We start from the raw sequence: 19,806 nt of genomic DNA, 5'->3' as shown, positions 1-19,806 counted from the left end.
AGTATCTTACTCTTAAATGATTCTTGTTTTTTCCCATCTTTGTTGAGGTATAATTGACAGATTAAAATTGTATGTATTTATGGTGTCGTCTTGATGTTTTGATGTACATACACATTGTGAAATACCACAATCAAGCTATTTAACATATCACCTCACATAGGTATCATGTCTTTTTTTTTAATGTGGTGAGAACGGTTAAGATCTGTCGTCCAAACAAGTTTCAAGTGTACAATACAATGTTATTACCCATAGTCACAATGCTGTACATGGCAGCTCCGGAACCTACTCATCTTGCAGAATTGAAACTTTAGTCTTGTTTTGATAATAAAATACACTCTGCTTATGTAGGCATTAATACTGACACGTGCCTTTTTTTTAATTAAAAGTTCATTGAACAAAACATAATCAGTGCATAAGAATACATGGTAAAAGGTAGAAGTGTCCCTTATATACAAACCCATCTTTCATTGTTTTACTTCAAAGTATTTAATTTGGTTTATAGCATTTCAGACCTTATGTACATATTAAACGTGTTTTTACATAAAGGGTTCCAATTTTATATATTGTTTTACCTTTTTTACTTTGTTCTGATTGATAATTCCATATTACTTTTCCTAATATAACTATACGGAATTGTGTGTAAAATCTGCTGACTTTATCCTTAAAATTTATGATATAATTATCCTTAAAATGCCATGATATAATTAGGGGTGGGTCCTTACTTCCACCGTCTTTCCCAAATTAATCTTGCCTGGGACTCATATGCACAAGTTTTCTCTGATACTGTATCTGATTATAAGTTTCCATTTTTAGGAACACTTTATAGGTGGTGCTCCCGCTTTGCCCCTTCCCGTACCTGGGACTAGAGGAGGTCAGAGCTCTGGATCTTTGGCTTCTGAATCCACATTTCAGTGCCTCAGACTTTCACCTTCTACAGCTCTTGAACTTACTGTTCTTGTTACCACAGTGTATTTTTCTGTCTTAGAGATTCAAGTGTATGCTTTCCTAGTATTTAAATATCTGCTGTACTGTCCCAGATCTTTTATTTATATCCTTGCTCACTTTCTTTCCTAAGGTGACTCAGTAGCCCAGGTTTTACTGTGCTGTCTTTCCCAGATCTGGGTGTATGTATGAGAGAAGTAGATGGGGAAGCATAACTGGATGACTTAGAAAGGGTAACCGTGTCATAGTGGAGTGGCTCACCCTTAGGTTTTGGTCCCTTTTTGCTGATCCTGTAGCACGGAGCTTAGGGCCAGATGGTAAGAATGCCTGTGGGCACCATTCTGTCATCTTTTTGACATCTCGCAGTTCTTTTATAAGGTAAAACTCGTACCACTGGAGTGTGTATCTCTTAGTTTTAATATTTTCTTCCCCATCCTAGTCATCATTTGACACCTCCCTTTGTTAAGCTAATAAATAAACTCCACTTGCACAATATGTCAGCACCATGGCCAGAGGCCCTGCACTGTGGGTGGGGGCCGGGTGGGGATTGCACTGAGGGAGCTATCCTTTCCCTCAATGCTGACTGTCCAGGAAGTTTTTCTGATTCCAAGGTTAACCCAAAAGCTATGGTACAGAAAACAGGTCACCTATGAAATCTCATCCAAGAAATATCTTGAGGATAGTGTTGAACCTGGATGTTTTAGCCGAACTTGAATGTTTTAGCACTACCCCAAATGAGTCAAAAAGCAAGCAGAAGAAACACCATCTCAGCGTGGCAGTATGAGGGAAATCTCTGCAAAAAAAGAACCATAGCTAATTTTCCTCAAAGGAAATCCCCCAAAGTACTATAGCTAATGTTTAAGGAAGATTTACCTACTGTCTTAAACCTCCCCTGCTTAGCTAACAGAAGGTGAGAAAGTTTAGCAGCAACTGACTAGATTTAGTACATACACTGCTGCAGGGAAGGTATTCCTGGAGCAGCATGAGGCCTGAAGTGCAAGTGTAATCCTGTAACACTGCTTAGAATTTGCCTGTGAAGGAGGCACCAGCCAAACGCTGTGCACTCAGCACAGTTTAAGAATTTGCTTCTGCGACTGCTGCCCCTGTGCTTATCAGTGAAAAGGAAATGTAACCGGCTTCTCTGAGCAACTGGGGGGGGGGGAGGAATCTGCCTTATTTCTGGGAATTTCCCCCTTGTTCCTGTATGTGACGTCAGTCAGTCTCTGTCTTATTTCCCTTCCATCATTTCCTGAGACAACCATAAGGGAGCTTTTAATCCAGAAATATCAGAAGTTCAGTCATGTTTCAAAACCTAAGATCTAATATCTTTAATTACTATCATAATTAGTTAAATATAATAAACATCCAATAAGTGGTTATTGATAATAGCCTTATCCTCAAGTAATTTATAGTGTTTGAATCAAGGTGAAATTAAAAATGTAACGAGTTTTTATTTTTTAATGGCTCCCATACATATCTTGTTGACTTTATTTTAAAGCAGATTGAGTAATTATGGGAGCAAGAGGGTGATAGCTTTTAGAAAGAAGGGGAGTTGGATTCAGACATCTAGAAGTAGAGATAAACAGAAAGGCAGTGTAAAGGAGACTAACCCTTTAACACATCTTATTTTTTAAAAAATACTTGTTTAAAAAAGAATTGAATTCTTGCAAAAAAAAATTTATTTCATTAATATTTTTGTCCCAGGTAATTTTCTTTGGTTTTCCTAAGTGCTCTAATATAAATACATCAATCAATTTTATAAGTGACTTGATAAGAGTCAACAATTGCAGAAGCCAGGACTACAACTAATTTCCAAAAGTTTTTTTATTTGAATTACTTGGCTTTATTATTTTATGTTCATTTTGTGTACTCACAAAGTATCTTTGACCCTGTTTATAATAAAAAGATATGTATAGTAACAGCAAGCCCTTTAACATAGAAAGATTAAGAACAATAGCAAGGAAATAAGGATGATAGTATATTTACCGAGAGCATAAAACTGCATTTCATTAGACTAGAACTTATTTCTGAATCTGAGTCTTCTTACAGTGGAAGAAGTAGAGACATGCAGTTTTAGCTGCAGAAAATATAGAAATAATTAGTACTTAGTTTTCTGGGCTTTGGGACTTTTTTTTTTTTTTAAGCAATGATCCTTATTCCTTGCAGATGATTTTTAAAAAAATCATGTCAGTCTTCCCCAAGCCATTCGTGGTTCTGCCAACTTTGAATTTACTCTCCTTTCATCTAATCTTTTCTTCATTGCCAAACGTACCTCTCATTAATCCTTAGCTCTTTTAGATACTGCTGTTTCAAGGGGCCCTATTGATCTCCGAATTTCCAAAGCCGTTAACTTCTTCTCAAAATATATCTTAATTTCTTTATACAAAGTACTTTACATTTTTGATCACCACTTCCCTCTTGAAGTTTTCTTCCCATGGTTTCCTTGCCCTCTTGTATTCTCTTCCAGTCTTCTGCATCTTCCCCAGTCTCTTACTTTGCTCCACTTTTCATTGTACTTCTTCAATATTGATAATCCAAGTGTCACTTTCTGACGACCTCTCTCTCTCCACTCCTGGATATCCCATAATATCACCTCTGATTTCTTTTCTTTCCCCTCTCAAACCCTTTCTCCTCCACTTCTTAACAGTTGATTCTCCATCAGACATCTTTCATAAATGTCTTAATTTTCTCGTCTTTACACCACTGTATTAATTCAGACCCTTTGTCTCTTGTATAGACAATAGTAATTGATTCCAAGCAGGTTATCCTGCCTGTCTTTCCATGTTATCACTTTGCCAGTAACTGAAACTCAGGATAACATGACTACTCATCTCTTCAGTATGCCACAATCTTCCCACATTACTCATGCTATTCCCTATAACTGGAATCTTCTTCTTTTTAACCTGTTGACTCATGCAGGTTAAGCATTCTTTGTAATACTTCAACTTGTTTTCCCAACAATAGTAACTCGTATTCTCTGTTGTATTTTGTGCTGCATTTTGATCATTCCACTAATACGCTGTACAGATTCCGTTTTTAGACTAGAAATTTTGGGGTAGCAAGAATTATGTTTTATCTTTGTGTCTATTGAATTAATGTAAAGGGACAAGAAGAAAATCAATAGACTGGAAACTTGATTTTGATTTTTGTGTTCTTCAAAAAAAACTGGCACCTATTTAATAATAAATAGCATTAATGAGGTACACCAACTATTGAGGCACAAGATTATGTTTAAGTTGTAAACTGCATTATTCCTTATTTCTGTTTTATTTTTTTTTTCCTCTAGTGCCTCTCAGAAGATAGAAATGTGCGAGAAGTACTACAGAAACATTTCAATGTCAGCAAAAATCTGCGGTCATTACACATGCTATTGGTTTGTATTAGCTTTATTTTACCATTCATTTTATTTCACCAGATAATTATATTTTGATGGAAATTGTTTAACCCTGTTGGTAAATTTGGGGAGAATTAACATGTTTACTACATTGAGTCTTCCAATCTCTGAATAGGGTACATCTCTCCTTTTCTGTAGTTCTTCTTTGATTTCTTTCATCATCATTTTATAATTTTTATCACACAGCTCCTGTTTTTATATGTTTAAAGTGTATACCTAAGTATTTAACTTTTTTGGAGTAGCTGTAAATAATATTTTGTTTTTAATTTTGATTTCAGCATGCTTATGGTTGGTGTATAGAAACACAGTTGATGTTTTGTATGTTGATGTGCTCTGCGAGCTTGCTGAGCTCATTCTCGGAGTTTATTAGGAATTCCTTGAAATAGTCATATCATCTGCAAATAGTTTTCTTTTGCCTTTCCAATCTGATATATTTTAGTTCCCTGCCTTGTTTTACTGCCATGACTAGAACTTCACCTACCAGGGTGAACGTAAGTGGTGAGGATGCACGTCATTGCCCATTTTTCAATCTCAGGGGGAAAGCGATTACTCTTTTACCATTAAGTATGACGCCAGCTGTGGGTTTTGTATACATGTTATCAAGTTAGGGTCATTCTCATCTATTCCTAACTTGCTTAGAGTTTGTTACAAATGAGTATTGTATTTTGTCAAATGCTTACTCTGTATCAATGGATATGATCTATGATTTTTCTTCTTTAGCTCGTTGATATGTTGGATTACATTGCTTGATTTTTGAATGTTGAACTAGCTTTGCATACCTGGAATAAATCCCATCTGGTTATGGTCTTTCACACAATAATTACATCTTAATCTTGAACAGTATCAAAGGGGCATTTTATTGTTGTGAAAATTAAAGCTCTTCCTTCACTAAGAGTATTTGATATTAGCTTAGTATTTCCAGGAAATTATCTATGGTAAATACCTTTCAAGGAAAAAAATACTTGTTTCATGAATTTCTCCTTGGTCACTTTCATTCATAATAATAGGTATCATTTACTGAATAGCACATGTGAACTATATTATTTACTGAATACCACATTTACTGAATAGCACAAAGAACTATATTACAATAGTCAGGTAATATAGTTCTTTGACCAACATCATATCTAACCTTTACCATATCCTTTGGTGTTTTTACTCTTATTTTTGAAGAAACTGAGGTTCCTCATTAAATAACTTGCCCCAGGTCACACAGCTAGTAGACTGTTAACCCGACTCAAATCCAAGGCTCTCTGGCTTCAATCTTGTGTCCTACTTTTTTATATGGTTCTGCCGTTTGTTTATGGATTCTCCTTCCCCATTTCTGCTTTTGCTGAGGAAAAAGGAGTGTTTTTTTCTCCCTATATACTTTCTTCTTAGCAATCTCCCTTCTATCCATCAAAATCACTGCCACTTTCACCAACAGCTGTCTTCATTATAAAAGAATTTGGGGATTAAGAATTTTTAAAGTAGGGTTTTTAGTTATTTATATACCAAAATAGACATTATTTACTAACTTATGGTATATAGAGGATACACACACACACACACACACACACTTTTCTCATTATTCTATGAAAATCTGTCTCACAATTGTTAACATGAACAACCACTGTTTTTCCAGTATCCTATAGTTTTTTTTTGCCCCACACCCAGCCCGGTTTTTAAGCCGTTGTTCATTGTTTCTCAGTCTAGTTGTGTAGGGCGCAGCTCCCTGGCCCATGCTGGTATTATGAGCCTTGCGCTCCTCCCTCCCCACCCCACGGCTGAGGCAGTCAGTTGCCGGTCATTGGTCTGCCGCTCACAGCAGCTCTCCTCGGCTGCCAGCCAGTGCGGCTCATAGCACATCAGCATACAGCAGCCCACGGCAGCCCAGCTCCAGGGACAGCCATTGTTCACAGCCTTAGCTGTAGAGGGTGCAGCTCACGGCCCATGTGGGAATCGAACTGGTGGCCTTCAGCATTAGGAGTATGGTGCTCCAACCACCTGAGCCACTGGGCCGCCCCCCATCCACCCCCCCCCCATATTCTATATTTTTAATTCAAGATAATGGCTTTTTTTTTTTTTTTTTTTTTGGTTTGTCTTAAGAAAAGTTTTGGAATTGGTGGATATTATAAAGAAGAGGGAAAGACTTAACTAAGATTAAATATAGTTTGGATAATTTTCAACAAAAAATTAGGACTTACACACATAGAAAAAAACACCCTCATTAACATATCCAAAAGTAAATTCCAGGTTGATAAACCTAACCATATGTATAAATACAAAACTTTCAGAAATTTAGAAAAAAATACAATATATTTATAATCTCATGGTAGGGAAAGATTTTAGAGAAGATACACACATCACAAGCCATGAAAGAAAAAAATAGATAAAGTTAATTACAGTGAATTTTTAAATGTCTGGACAAAAGATACCATAGAAAACTGAAGACAGGGAGAGCATATATGCAATGCATGCACTATCCATAACATATAAAGAACTTCTAATAATCGATAAAGGGATGAACTAAGAATGTGAGCCAGCAGTCCACCAATGTACAATCCCAACATGTTTAACTTCTCCAGTAACAGGAAAATGGTACAATTTAAACTTTACATAATAAAACACTACAATTAAACCTTTTTTTTTTTCTGCCAGTCTAGTGGGTGTCAAAGTTTATGTCTGATAGTATGGTTATTGCTGCTGATAGTGTAAGTAAATATGTAGGGGTATTTTGGAGAAGAATTTGGCAACTTAGGCATCTCGAGAAACTCAGATGCTACAGGAGAGCCTGTACAGCATTGTGTATCACAGCCTTATTTATAATTGTAAAGAAAAGGAAATGGATGTCCATCAATAAGGGAAAGAATAATTAAATTTAAGTATATACCAAGGAATACAACAGGAAAAAAATGAATAAACTAGAAGTGACACCTTGACATGTATAAATTCTCATAATGTTCAGTGAAGAGAGTTGCAACAGTACAATACAGTACTTACATAAAACTTGAAGATTACTCTGTATTATCTAGGAATACAGACACATATAGAAGAAAGACATGATTTGTGTGTGTGTGTGTGTGTAAAAGTAGAGTCCAACCATGGAAGAGACCGGCTTCAACTGTATAAAACTACATTTTTTAGTACTGAGGAAGTGGTCATGGATATTCATTATATTATTCTCTTTTTTTTTGTATGTCAAAAATGTTTTACTATAAAAGAGAAAGGGAAGAAGCTACTGGGTACTCAGCTCCCTTCCAGTAGGGGAGTGAAGTACAAAGATTGCCAAACTCTTCTGCTCAACTGAGGGCCCTGAACCCTGGTTAAAATGGAGGAGAGACTTTCTAGTCTAAATATGTCCCAAATATTACTTAGTACATACTAACTTAAAGAAAATCATTTATTGTTCGCCTAGATGTTGTTCATTTTTATTGGCTAAATCTGCTAACTCTATTTAAATGTAAATAATCTTTAAGTCCAGCCTTTGTGTTAGTTGTTGGCAAGACATCGAGCTACATGAAATGTGGACTCTGTTTTTAGGGAGAATTGTTTCTGGGTGTAATTTTGGTTTTTATCTTTTTCCTTTTTATACAATTGAACATAAAGTGACTAGTGTTTCTGTCACTTACCACTAACGTGGACTTGTTGATTGGGTAGTAAGAAAATTTGTACAAGTCACAGAAATGCCTTTTTGGTTTGGTTTGGTTTGGTCTGGGGCTTTAAATAATATTCTTACTTATTTTTGGTGTCTTCTCCTTGCCCTACTCCTTTTTAAATGTTTTTCTTTCAAAGAGTTATAAATAAAAAAGACACAAGTGGAAAGCAGTAGAGAGAACAGCAGAACTTTTTTTTATGCTGTTTTACATTTATAGAGTTTTATGGTATATGAATTGAAATACTAAATTTTAATAGAGCTGAATATGAGAGAATATTTTCCCAAGCATTAATATTTACTCTCTCATAAGAACAGACTCTCCAAATTAAGAAGTTTTGTTCAGTAATATCTCCAAATTGCCTAAGTAAATATTAATTGCTTTTCTGATCCTCATTTCCCTAGATGGTTGCTTTAAATCGTGTAACAACATCACACCCGTTTATTACTGCGCCAGATCTGATGGAGGCAAACCAGCTGTGTAGCATGGATTCTAAAGCAAATATTGTACATGGTAAGAAACTTAATAGTTTTGTATAGGTTTAAATTTATATAATGGAATGCTTTTCACAATTATAGTTAACGTTGTGTATAGTGCTTTATATGCAGCCTACTTTTATATCTATTCAGCCTTTAACTCAGCCCTTTGAAAGGTATTGTTGCTCCCGTTTAAAGTGAAAGAAGACAGCCTGCCTCCCTTGCTACATTGGAAATTCAGCTAAGACTGTATATTGCAAGTGTTCTTGTTGCACCAGGTGCTACTGAAAAGCAATGGCTTCCAGCCATTTGGGTTCCCTATCCCCTTTGGTAATCTAAGGAAACTTATCTCCAGGAAAAAACATTTAGATATAATTTCCAGGGATTTAGGGATTCTCTGAATAATCAAGGTCCCTATGTGATTTAAAATTACATAATAATTACAGCAGCTTCAGTGTTTGTTTACTATAAGCCATATGGTTAAGTGCTTGATAATATTATCTCTCATCCTTATAACATCTCTTGAGTTAAGAAAGATCCTTATTTTGCTGATGTGAAAACTAAGTTCAGAGAGGTTGAGTAACTTGCTTACAATTACATAAATAATAGTAAATAAAATACATTTGAACCTGGGATAGTCTTGACCTCCTCCCACCTCTCAAATCCACGATTTTCCACTTCATCATTCTACTTGGTGGACAGTTATTTTAGTCTGTGTATCAGTAAGTAAACTACAATTCAGTTTGTTTCCCTTTTACTATAGGTCTGTCCGTCTTGGAAATCTGCCTTATAATAGCAATGAAACATTTAAATGACATCTATGAAGAGGAGCCCTTTAATTTTCAAATGGTCTACAATGGTGAGACGAGACTTTGGTATTTTGGTAGTTTCTTTCTGACTCTTCCTCCATGCTATTTGAAGGTACTAACTTTGTCGTTGCTTTTTCTGTCCAGAGTTTCAGAAATTTGTTCAAAGGAAGGCCCATTCTGTTTATAATTTTGAGAAACCTGTTGTTATGAAGGTAAGATTCACTGTTATTTTTCTGCAGACAGGTAATTTTTATATCTAACTTGATTGTCCAGTTGACCCTTGAACAACACAGGTTTGAACTGCACGAGTCCACTTATATGCACATTTCTTTCAATAAATACTGTAAATGTGTTTTCTCTACCTTAAGATTTTCTTAATAATATTTTCTTTTCTATGGCTTTATTGTAAGAAAGAATGCAGTATATAATACATATAATGTACAAAATATGTGTCAATCAATTGTTTGTTATTGTGAGGCTTCCAATCCACAGCAGGCTATTAGTATTAGGTTGGTGCAAAAGTAATTGCGGTTTTTGCAGTTATTTTTAACCTTTTAAACTGCAATTACTTTTGCACCAACCTAATAGTTTTTGGGGAGTCAAGTTACATGTATAGGGATTTCTGACTGGGGGGTGGGGAGTTGTTGGCACCACTAACCCCCACGTTGTTCCTGGGTCAACTGTATATATCAGAGTTGCGCTTTTATTAATTTTTAAACATTAGATACTTATAGGATTTTTTTTCAAAACAGGCAAATTATCAAACAAAATGTTGAATATTTTGAAGCAGCCAGTGTTTTAGTTTATGGAGGTGTACTGCCCTCTACTGTCTATTCCTGGCACTTGCATCGGAAAAGGAATTACAGTTTTATGAAATACGTTGATATAATCCTATCCCTTTACAACCAAGGTTTGCCTTTATAATCTCAGCAGTAATGAGACAAAAATGCTGATTGTCACGCAGGGTGTCATGTGGGGTCTCTGGTCCCGCTCCCCACATAAGAACACAGGACATGGTGAGGCCAAAAAGGAACACTCACGGAGCCATAGATAGGGGAGTCATACCACTATATTCTCCTTGGCGGCTGGGTTGGAGACACAGGGAGCAAACATCCGCCAGTACCCCAACAAGGGGTCTTCCTGTACCCCAGTCTCCTTGGCGGCCAGGTGAGACACACGAAGCAAGGGTCACATGATCGCAGCCTGCCGTCTGCTTCTCTGCCAACCAACCACCCAACCAATGCAGCCATGGCAGTTATATTAGTGGCTAATTGGCTAACTGGTTACAGCTGATGGTTAATTAGCCACAGCTGATGGCCATCTCCTATCTGAGCCAGCACTTTCCACGTGAGGCCCAGAGCCTGGAAACTGCTCTCTGGGACTCTGTCCCCACAGGGTTGGATGAGGCATGAGTTTTAAAACTTGACGAACTTCATGCTAGTGTACCATTGGCCACTAGGAATATGTGAGGCACATACAACCAAAAAAAAGGTGACATTATCTTTAATAATAAATGTTATTTAATCTAATATACCAAAAACATTTTACTCTATAATCAGTATGGAAAATTATTAATGAAGTGTTTTCCTTTTTTTCATTTGTGTTTAGTTTTTGAAATTCAGTGTGGGCCTATAACCAAAGCACATCTTAATTCACTAAATATTCATTGGAAATACTTGTTCTGTAGATGCAATACATTTTTTAGCTGAAGAAGTAGATTTTGAAATTGTTCCAAACATACTTAAAATTTTCTAATTGACTCAAGTTATCAGTTTTTAAATTAAACGTAATCAAAATTAAATTAAAAAATGAGTCCCACGTTTGAAATTCTCAGTCTGCCTGTGTGGCTAGTGGTTACCATTGACCAGCACGGCTCTAGAGGACTTTATGAGAAGAAACATCTTTAGTTTTTTGTTAAAGCAGTGGACCCATATGCCTATTAGCCTTCCTTATAGACCCTAGTAGTCAGAATTTTATTTCTTGTAGCAACCGAAAAATGAGAGTACGAGACTGTCATGCAGGGCGGCAGGCGGGGTCTCTGGTGCCGCTCCCCACATAAGAACGCAGGACATGGTGAGGCCAAAGAGTAACACCCACGGAGCCAGAGATGGGGGAGTCATACCATTATAGTCTCGCTGGCAGCTGGGTTGGAGACACAGGAAGCAGGAGCCACACGCTGCACAATCCGCTGTCCTCTTCTCTGCCAACCCACCTCACTTGCTAACTGCATTCCGCCTCCCTGCAATCCGTAATCCACACTCCACGCTTATAGCTCAGCCACAGCAGTTATATCAGTGGCTAATGGCTAACCGGTTACATCTGATGCCCAACTAGCCACAGCTGATGGCCATCCGCCATCGGAGACATTACCCCTCCACGTGAGGCCAAGAGCTGGGGAAACTGCTCTCTGGGGCTGTGTCCCCACAGAGGCATTGCCTTTTCTTCAAAACAATGGATAGTGTTTAACATACTTAATGGTTCCCCTCCCCCTGAATGTCCCTGTCTGTCTGACAGTCGTACTTTGTGGGAGTTGTGTGAGTGGAAAGGGTTACCTGAGCACTTACATTCTTATAAGTTACTACATTTTACATAAGAGAATTTTTGCTGTCTAGAAATATTTTAAATCTCTTCAGTTTTATTCAGCCTGCAGCCTCTGGTATTTCTCATTTTCAGAAATGGTGTCTGAGCTATTTATTTCTCTTTTCATCAGAATTTTTATGATACGTAAAGAATATATCACAGTATTTTTCACAATGAGGCTGTAAGAATAGAAAGCTCAGGAATCTATTTCAGTGTGTCGATATTTAATGGTTAGCATAGAATTTAATGATTTCTTTTTTCATACACTAATAAAACACCTAAATCAATACTCAGGGTTAGAAAAGACATAATGAGTGCGTATTAAAGGTAAAAGGAAGTGGACAGTCAAGAGCCCTATTAAGGTGGGGAAGGTGGAAGAAAGACTTTTGGACAGGTTGTGGCTGCTTCCGTCAGACTTTTTAGGGAAACAGGAGACTGTCTTCTCCCCTCCTGCCGCCATTCTGCTGTCAGTTATTTATAGGATCAGCTGACCAGGCTTGGTGTACTCCTAGGTCTTTCCTGACTCCTTCTTTGCAGCTCTATTAAATGTTTACACAGTAAAGCCTTTACAAAGGTAGAAACAAAACGTAAATGCAAATTTGAGTAACCTAGGTAATGAGTCAAAAAGTACTGGTCTTAATAGATCTTAGGTTTTTACAGAGAACTGGAAACCCTTTGTTAACTGAAGCACTAGGAGGAGTTATGATACAGAATGAGATAGGAACCAAATTGTATTGTGCAGACTGGATCAGACTTTGCCATTCACATTCAGCAGTGTGGCGACAGATAATTGTATATTGACACAACTCTACCTGGTATGTGAAGTTTTATAAGGTTGACGAGAATTGTTTTTGAAGCCTATTGATTTCTATTAAGTTTGTTTCCTGGGATTCTATCCCACAACTGACCAAAACCCTTAACTGTTCCCTGGATTAATGTTGTTACTTTACTTCCCATATTGAACCTAAACGATTTCTTTCATCTTTCAGGCTTTTGAACATTTACAACAGTTAGAATTAATAAGGCCCATGGAAAGAACTTCAGCAAATGCACAGAGAGAGTACCAGCTGATGAAACTACTTTTGGATAACACTCAGATTATGAATGCCCTGCAGAAGTACCCCAACTGTCCTACGGATGTTAGGCAGTGGGCAACATCCTCCCTGAGCTGGTTATGAGTGTGACACTGGCTTCAGTTGCGGAGTGTCAGGCAAACTTCTCTAAACTAAAAGCTATTGTCCTTGAACAAGATATGTTACTGTATTTTCTTACGTTTATAAACATGTATTTTTGTATTTATGGGGGACTATTACACATGTAGTATTCTTGGCTGTATCATGCCTTTAAATCATAAGCGGTTACATGATTTATAATTCCAGTAATTTAGACTATGTTGTAGAAGTTTAAAAAAATAAATGTGACAGTTTTATAGGGATTGAACCACATGCCTATTTAACAGTTGTAAAGGATTTATGTGTTACATTTGAAAAGTTCATTTTAACCCAGCAGTCAGATGTCTTTACAGACCTTAAACAAAACAGTAAAGAAACAGTGGTAAGAGTTGAGGTGTAATGAGTAATCTTTTGGTCCAGTGGAACGTGGTGCTTTTCTTTTTCCTCTGTACCCATGGAAATTCTGGATTCTATTCCAGACCCAAGTCTTCTAGTTTAAGAGACCAGTTTGGCCAGAAGATGGCCAAAAGTTTGGACATTTTCTTCCAGCTTTTCAAAATATGGTACTTACTCCATCTACAGAAGAATTTGTCTTCAAGAACTTTAAGAAATTCCTGAAAACCACTCCCACAAATAAAATAGGAAATGTTTTCAGTGTTAACCAAATCTATCATTTACTTTTTGATACAAATTATAGATTTGGTTAACACTGAAAACAGTATCAAAAAGTAAATCCTTAAGAGAAATGTAGAAATTTCAGCTAAAGTATTACATTATAAATTCAGGAATCCATAAACTAATACAGGTACATGCTTAAAGTGGAATTTAGTAAGCATTTATTACATGTTAGTGACTTCATCCAAGATTATTTGATTGCCTGTTTCATGGAAGGTTTACAAGACAGTCCCTATGCTTGTGCAGTTTATAATTCTTGTAACTGTCAGAAGCCATATTTATTTACAGTTCTTTACAGATGAGAAAACTAACAGTGGCGTTGTCCAGAATCATACAGGTAGAGAATGACTGACAGACCCTGGTTCAACTCAGGTTTGACTGACACCAAAGCCCCTGTTACTAAGACCTGATTCAGTAATGGGTTCCTTACCATGTGTTTTTTAAAGTCTGCGCTAGGAAGTGATTTATCTGGTTTTCAGACGTATCGGATGTAGAATATATGTACATAAAAGTAGGTCTTCGGTGGTTACGACGTATTCTTTTGCACATGCAGCCGCCCTTCCCTGACCTGTAAGTCTTCAGATCACTGTCACTTTTCAGCAATCTCATAAAACCTCAGGCTTCATACTGGTGTTATGCAGTACTCTACAGTTTTTAAGGGGATATTTTACTAAAATACTTAGCATGGTAGCATCACTGTTACTAGAAGCAAGGATTTTACCCTTGAACTAAAATTGTCCCTTTAAAAATTTTTTCTAAACTATTTTAAGGCACTGACCGTAAAAGCACCTACAGAGCTGACTTGAGGATTACAAATTGTTATTAAGTTAAGATGCCCCAAAGGCCGAGAGTCTTTATGTGCCTCCCCGGCTACATCTGAGCTTCAGAAGATCCATCAACATCCAGGTTACAGATTGAAAAACGAAGTCGCAAGCTGGGTTTTCATTTTCCATGAAACAGAAAGCAAATTAGAAAAAAAAGAAGTTAGCAAAAGGCATGCAAATGACACACATGTCTACACCCCAGTGGCACTTTTTGCGGGGGAGAGATGTGGCTCTTCCCCTTTCCATGCTAATACAACGAAGCTAAATTTATTTACAAAAATTTTAAACTAACTTCATTTCTTAAATTCTTCAACCATCAACAAAAGAACCAAATCTGAAAAGCCCTAGTAAAAAGCATTAGAGAGTAATGTAAGTGAATATGGCATAAAGGTATCTTCTTCGTGTACTAGAGAACTGTAGCCTTTGAAGAGCAGTCAAAAACGTGTGGCCGCCTTGGACGCTCAGGCTGGAAATGAGGAAGAGTGTTAGTGCAGTGTTCAATGCGATTCCTCCCTCCGCCCCACCAAAAACAGGATCTTATTTATTTTTTAAAAAACAAACTACCTTTCCAATTCACATGCATGTGAATAGCTCTGAGGAATTAAAACCTGTTGGTCCAGATGTCCTGTTTCATAATGCTATACATACTGAGAATGTGCTGTCAGCTTCCTGAAGAATCCGTGTTTTGCAGAGCACCCTGTGGAAAACCATTCCTGTAGATTCCATGCAGATCCCACCATGGTTTGCATTTCCATTTGGTTTAGAAGGCAATGCAGGTTCTTCCAAACTATCATAACGTAAGTGTTGCCCCTTCCTTCACTTTTACCCTAAAAAAATTGAGAATCCATTGGTGTGAACTGTGACACTCCGTGACAATGTAGGGCTTTTCCACCTGTTTTCTTTGAAAGGCATGGGTTATACAAAACTCTCGCAACATAAACGTGTAAATGGAAGCTAGCTTCCTTGAGGATCAGTTGATTAACCTAAGTGAAAATATCAGAATTCTTCATCCAACTGATAAACGAGTTACAAAACTGGAAATATAGTTTATATCTTTGATGACTATTCCCTAAGCCATAGTTTTCTAGTTCCGTATGAAAAGACAAGGTAGCTGATGCCAGCCAGAGGCTGGCTTCCCATGTCGGCAGGACCAACATACCTCCTTTAGTGGGATGACAATCTGCTTAGACCACAAAGAAGGGAACTGCCACAGCTGACAAACTCCCTTCTTTCACCACATCCCCATTTTTGTAAATCTCAACGTGAAAGTCTCACTGTAGATTTCAAAGCTACTACTACTATTCCCCTCGAGAACTCACACAGCTAAAGAAAAACTGCATATGCAAATCATACCATGTTCATTTTTTTATTTAACTTGGGGATGGAATGGGGATAGCATACATTTTATTTGTACAATATTTAACAATCACTTATCCAAGGTGGGGTTTTATGGGGTCTTTTTTTTTTTTTTAGCTTTTTGTTAAATACTTGCAGAAAAAAAGAGCAAGTACAATTTGACAGTAGTACAACAACCTGTGCCCAAAACACTGACAAGAAATACAGAGTAAAGCTAAAATAATTGCTTTCCAATATTTTGAGAGGTAACAAATAGGATATGGGTTGAGACTGCATAAAAAATGTACTGCTGGTTGAATATCTGAGGTAAATGATGTTCAATCAAGATGCTACTTGTATCATTTTGCCCATAAATCAGTAAATAATTGTATGCACATTATACCAAATGTTCCTAAAAAGTAATTTTTTAGAAAGGTAAAAAAGAGAAACTGGAAAATACCTGTGGTGAAGCATTTTTGTATAACAGTAATCAGTTTATTCCACCAAAGTATCATGTGGCCAGGGTTTTCTTCCCCCTACCCCCTGTGTTTTATTTAAATGTAGCTGTTTGTTATTGTAGGGGTGAGGAAAGGGAGAAGAGATTATTTTTTAATTTCATGATATATGATTCTATTTTAAATTCCAAAATTGGTGGGATTTTTTTTCCTGATTGTATTTTCACAACATCACCATGAAAGATAATTCATGGGACCAACAATTGTGAGGCACAGTCTCTGTTCTAGAATTCACAAGGTACCTGTAATAAACATTCAAACAAGAATCACACATCACATGCTAAAAACTTCCTAGCATCTAAAATACATACAAGAGCTGTGCAGGGCATAGATTTCGAATAAAGCCAAACACTGGTTAATCCATCAGTCCTATGGCAGTTGATGAGAAAGCATTCATTCCTTAGACGGAGACCTGGGCAAGGTAAAGAGTGTAAGTTAGAGCAGCAGTTCTGATGGGTATCAGGCAAAACACAAGACGAATCATGAGGAGCACCATACACATGAGGAAAAAAAAATTACTGGGGTCTCAGTTTACCCCAGAATGAAGTCATTTTTCTCATTCTTTGATTTTTCTTTTTTTCAGTATCCCTAGCTCAAACTTTTTGTTAACTTGCCCACTCTGCACTGACTGTAAACCAAACATGAAATGCCCTGCAAAAGAAAGTTTTAACAAGACTAGGTATCAGGACAGGTAGTCACTGGAACATTCTTATTTAACTGTTTATAAAAACTGTCCATTAATATAGTTCTCAAAAGGATACAAGTTTTAAAATTGGTTAGCTAGAGTTAAGTACAATACCCAGATTTCTAAAAATGTTTTCTAACATGGAGAAGAATTTTATCTTGTGAATAACTGGTCTTAGAAAATTTATCTCTAGTGCTCACATAAGCCAAATATTCATCATAATATTCCTTGTATTTGTTTTGTTTCTTTTCAACTTTTAAAAACAGGATTAAATGTTTAGAACAGGTAGAAATTAGTTTCAGGAGATTAGCCATTTTTATGTATGAACAGTCTCATTATTTTCCCTTCTTGGTAGTTTCAAAGTGGAAGCAAAACCAAATCAAGAAATTGAGAGGCCAAGTACTTTGAAATAAAGAGGTGAATTCAACATTGAAATGGGAATTCTTAGGACTAGTGACAACTTGGGCACATACCGTGACCAAGAGCACATTCTGGATGGTGTGTGGCACACAGATAAGAATGCTATTACTCTTCTTTCCCTCCCTGCTTAGAGTCTGTTGACCTATGTATTCTTTATAAATAATATAACTTATTCCCAGAGATTAAGTGCATATTATATGTAAAGTGTAGTGTACGGTGTGATTGAATAGCCATTTGAAGAGAACACATTCACAGTGAGCTCCTGATAGTGACGTGTAAAAAAGTCTTTTATAAAATTAATGTGTGGATTTTAAAATGACCTGACAAAAGTCCATAGCATAATACTGGCTATTTGTTGGTCAGTAATCTAAAAATTCAGGAAATTAATGTCTTACTTTGGCCCGTATAAATTTGAGGAAAAATCCAATTATATTCTAATGTTTTCAAAAGCACTTTGGCGCCTACCGACATCAATTCCATTTTCTTATCAAGGATAAGGCATGAACTATCCCAAATTAATATCAGAATTAGTTGGTAAAGCAATTTGCAGGAGGAGGCTAGGCTACGTTACTTACATCAACACTGGTTACCTCTAAATGTCATTGCATATTTTAAGTTACCAGTTTCACTTGTTATCCCTGATTTGTTTTAAAGCAGTAACATCTGAAATCTGTGCTTAAAATTTATAGTCGCTATCCTAGAATAATTCTTTACATATCACAGACATCAAATATTACTCTGACAAGATGGCACCAAGCAGAAATATGGTGATAAAGTTACAAGTCTCGAAGCAGAGAATGAGGAATTCTGGGTAATGACACTTCCTGAGGTGATTCTAAAACAGTGATAAAGAATGTCCCACACACTGTTTGGTGAAAAGAAATACACTACAATTTTACATATATAAATAAAAAAATCTATTTTAAAATAAAAATGAAGAGCTTTCCAGTGTCACAGCTCACTTAAAAAATTTTAAATCATGCTTTAAATTTTCAAATATTCCCCAAACACAGCACACCTTAAAAAAAATACTTAGGTAAGTATGCAATATTTTGGGAACTGGATATAAGATGAAGCTTTAAAACATGGGAAGAAGGGAAAAATGACACCATTTTTTCATTTCAAAGGAACAGCACTTTTTTTCCCCCTTAAATTACAAGCTAGCACAAGAAAAGCGAAAACACTGCTTTACGAATGGCCATTTACTGTTGGCACTAAGCATAGCTTACCTTTTTTTCTTAAACAACACAGTGAATTTGTAATACCTTGTTACAAAACATGGATCAATTTATTATTCAAATTTTGTTAGTGTTTTCAATTATATAATTTAGCAACCGTGGAACTGAGGTATACCTTGTTGAGGGAGGTTAAAGTAATGCTTGGAAGCCTCTTCACTGTACCCCACTTTGATGACTTTGTTTCTGTACACAGAACAGCAGCACACTAAACATTCACAAGCTGTGTCATATTGGCATTACAAGTCATTTATAGAAACACAACAGCAAATGCAATAAAAACAAGTTACCCTTTTTAAAATCTGAAATGAAAAGTTTTTGATTTAAAAAAAAATAGCAGTAGTTCATTTAAGGAATTAGTGTCTTCTGACAGACATTAAGAAATCTGAAGTCAGTTTTCAAACACTTGATTAGCCAGGTCCAAAGATGCTTGATTTGGAGAGGGCCACATTCTTCATGTACACGTCTTCAAAAGTTTCTTTATTGAGTTTGCAGCGTTTCTCTGAGTCTCGTGTCCTTCACGTCTCTGCTCAGGCCATGCCGGGAGTCCCCGAGCCACAGTTTTAAACGAGGGCCTTCTTTCCGACACGTCCAGGAGACGTCCTGCTCATCTCGCACAGAAAATAAACTGTAAGCAGTTCCGGTAGCTCAGCAGCTCCAGTCCAGAGTCCTGTTTCTCAGTGTGTACACATGGTGCAACCATCATAGACTGGATTCTTTGGGAGGAAAGTCAACATTTGTCACCATTGTGACCACTGTGACAATGTCCTCTGTGGTAATGATATTTGTTAGTCTCTGCATCTGCGTGATTCTTTCCCCTACACACCCAGCTGATAGCCTGGCTTCTGCGTCGTGGTCCCAGCACTCCTCTATCGTCTCACAGAGCATTGCCATTCCCTAGAAAAGAAAACATATCCTACAGCTTATTTATGTTTTCTATTAGCGAGAAAGCAAGGTGTGTGGGGCACTGGAGACGCATGATGGGTGATTCATCTCTTTAATTCACAAAATCCCTACCCATGGCTCATAAAATATTTCAGTACTAACTCTTGAAATGGATTCAAAACCAAGGCTAAAGGAGGTCTACCAAGTTTTGTTATTTAGTTAAA

The 19,806-nt window shown here is 36.8% G+C and overlaps 2 protein-coding genes across 19 annotated transcripts in view; one reads left to right on the top strand and one right to left on the bottom strand.

Moving 5' to 3' along the window:
* ORC4 (origin recognition complex subunit 4) overlaps window positions 1-15,870 on the top strand; it is an 81,996-nt gene extending 66,126 nt beyond the window's left edge. For all 14 annotated transcript variants that reach the window (XM_081051268.1, XM_081051272.1, XM_081051276.1 and 11 more), the window contains 5 exons: window positions 4,229-4,315; window positions 8,376-8,484; window positions 9,211-9,306; window positions 9,401-9,468; window positions 12,826-15,870. In XM_081051268.1, the coding sequence (XP_080907394.1) occupies window positions 4,229-4,315; window positions 8,376-8,484; window positions 9,211-9,306; window positions 9,401-9,468; window positions 12,826-13,014 (549 nt within the window). In that variant the 3' untranslated portion in view covers window positions 13,015-15,870. The remainder of the gene's footprint in view (window positions 1-4,228; window positions 4,316-8,375; window positions 8,485-9,210; window positions 9,307-9,400; window positions 9,469-12,825) is intronic.
* Window positions 15,860-19,806, bottom strand: part of ACVR2A (activin A receptor type 2A) — an 81,327-nt gene continuing 77,380 nt past the window's right edge. For 4 of the 5 annotated variants that reach the window (XM_081051265.1, XM_081051262.1, XM_081051264.1 and 1 more), the window contains one exon: window positions 15,860-19,594. In XM_081051265.1, the coding sequence (XP_080907391.1) occupies window positions 19,400-19,594 (195 nt within the window). In that variant the 3' untranslated portion in view covers window positions 15,860-19,399. The remainder of the gene's footprint in view (window positions 19,595-19,806) is intronic. The other variant, XR_013993508.1, reaches the window with a different exon arrangement.

The sequence above is a fragment of the Rhinolophus hipposideros genome (genome assembly GCF_964194185.1).
Source record: "Rhinolophus hipposideros genome assembly, chromosome: 6".
NCBI lineage: Eukaryota > Metazoa > Chordata > Mammalia > Chiroptera > Rhinolophidae > Rhinolophus > Rhinolophus hipposideros.
The sequence above is the reverse complement of the archived record's forward strand: the minus strand, read 5'-3'. Positions and strand labels throughout refer to the sequence as shown.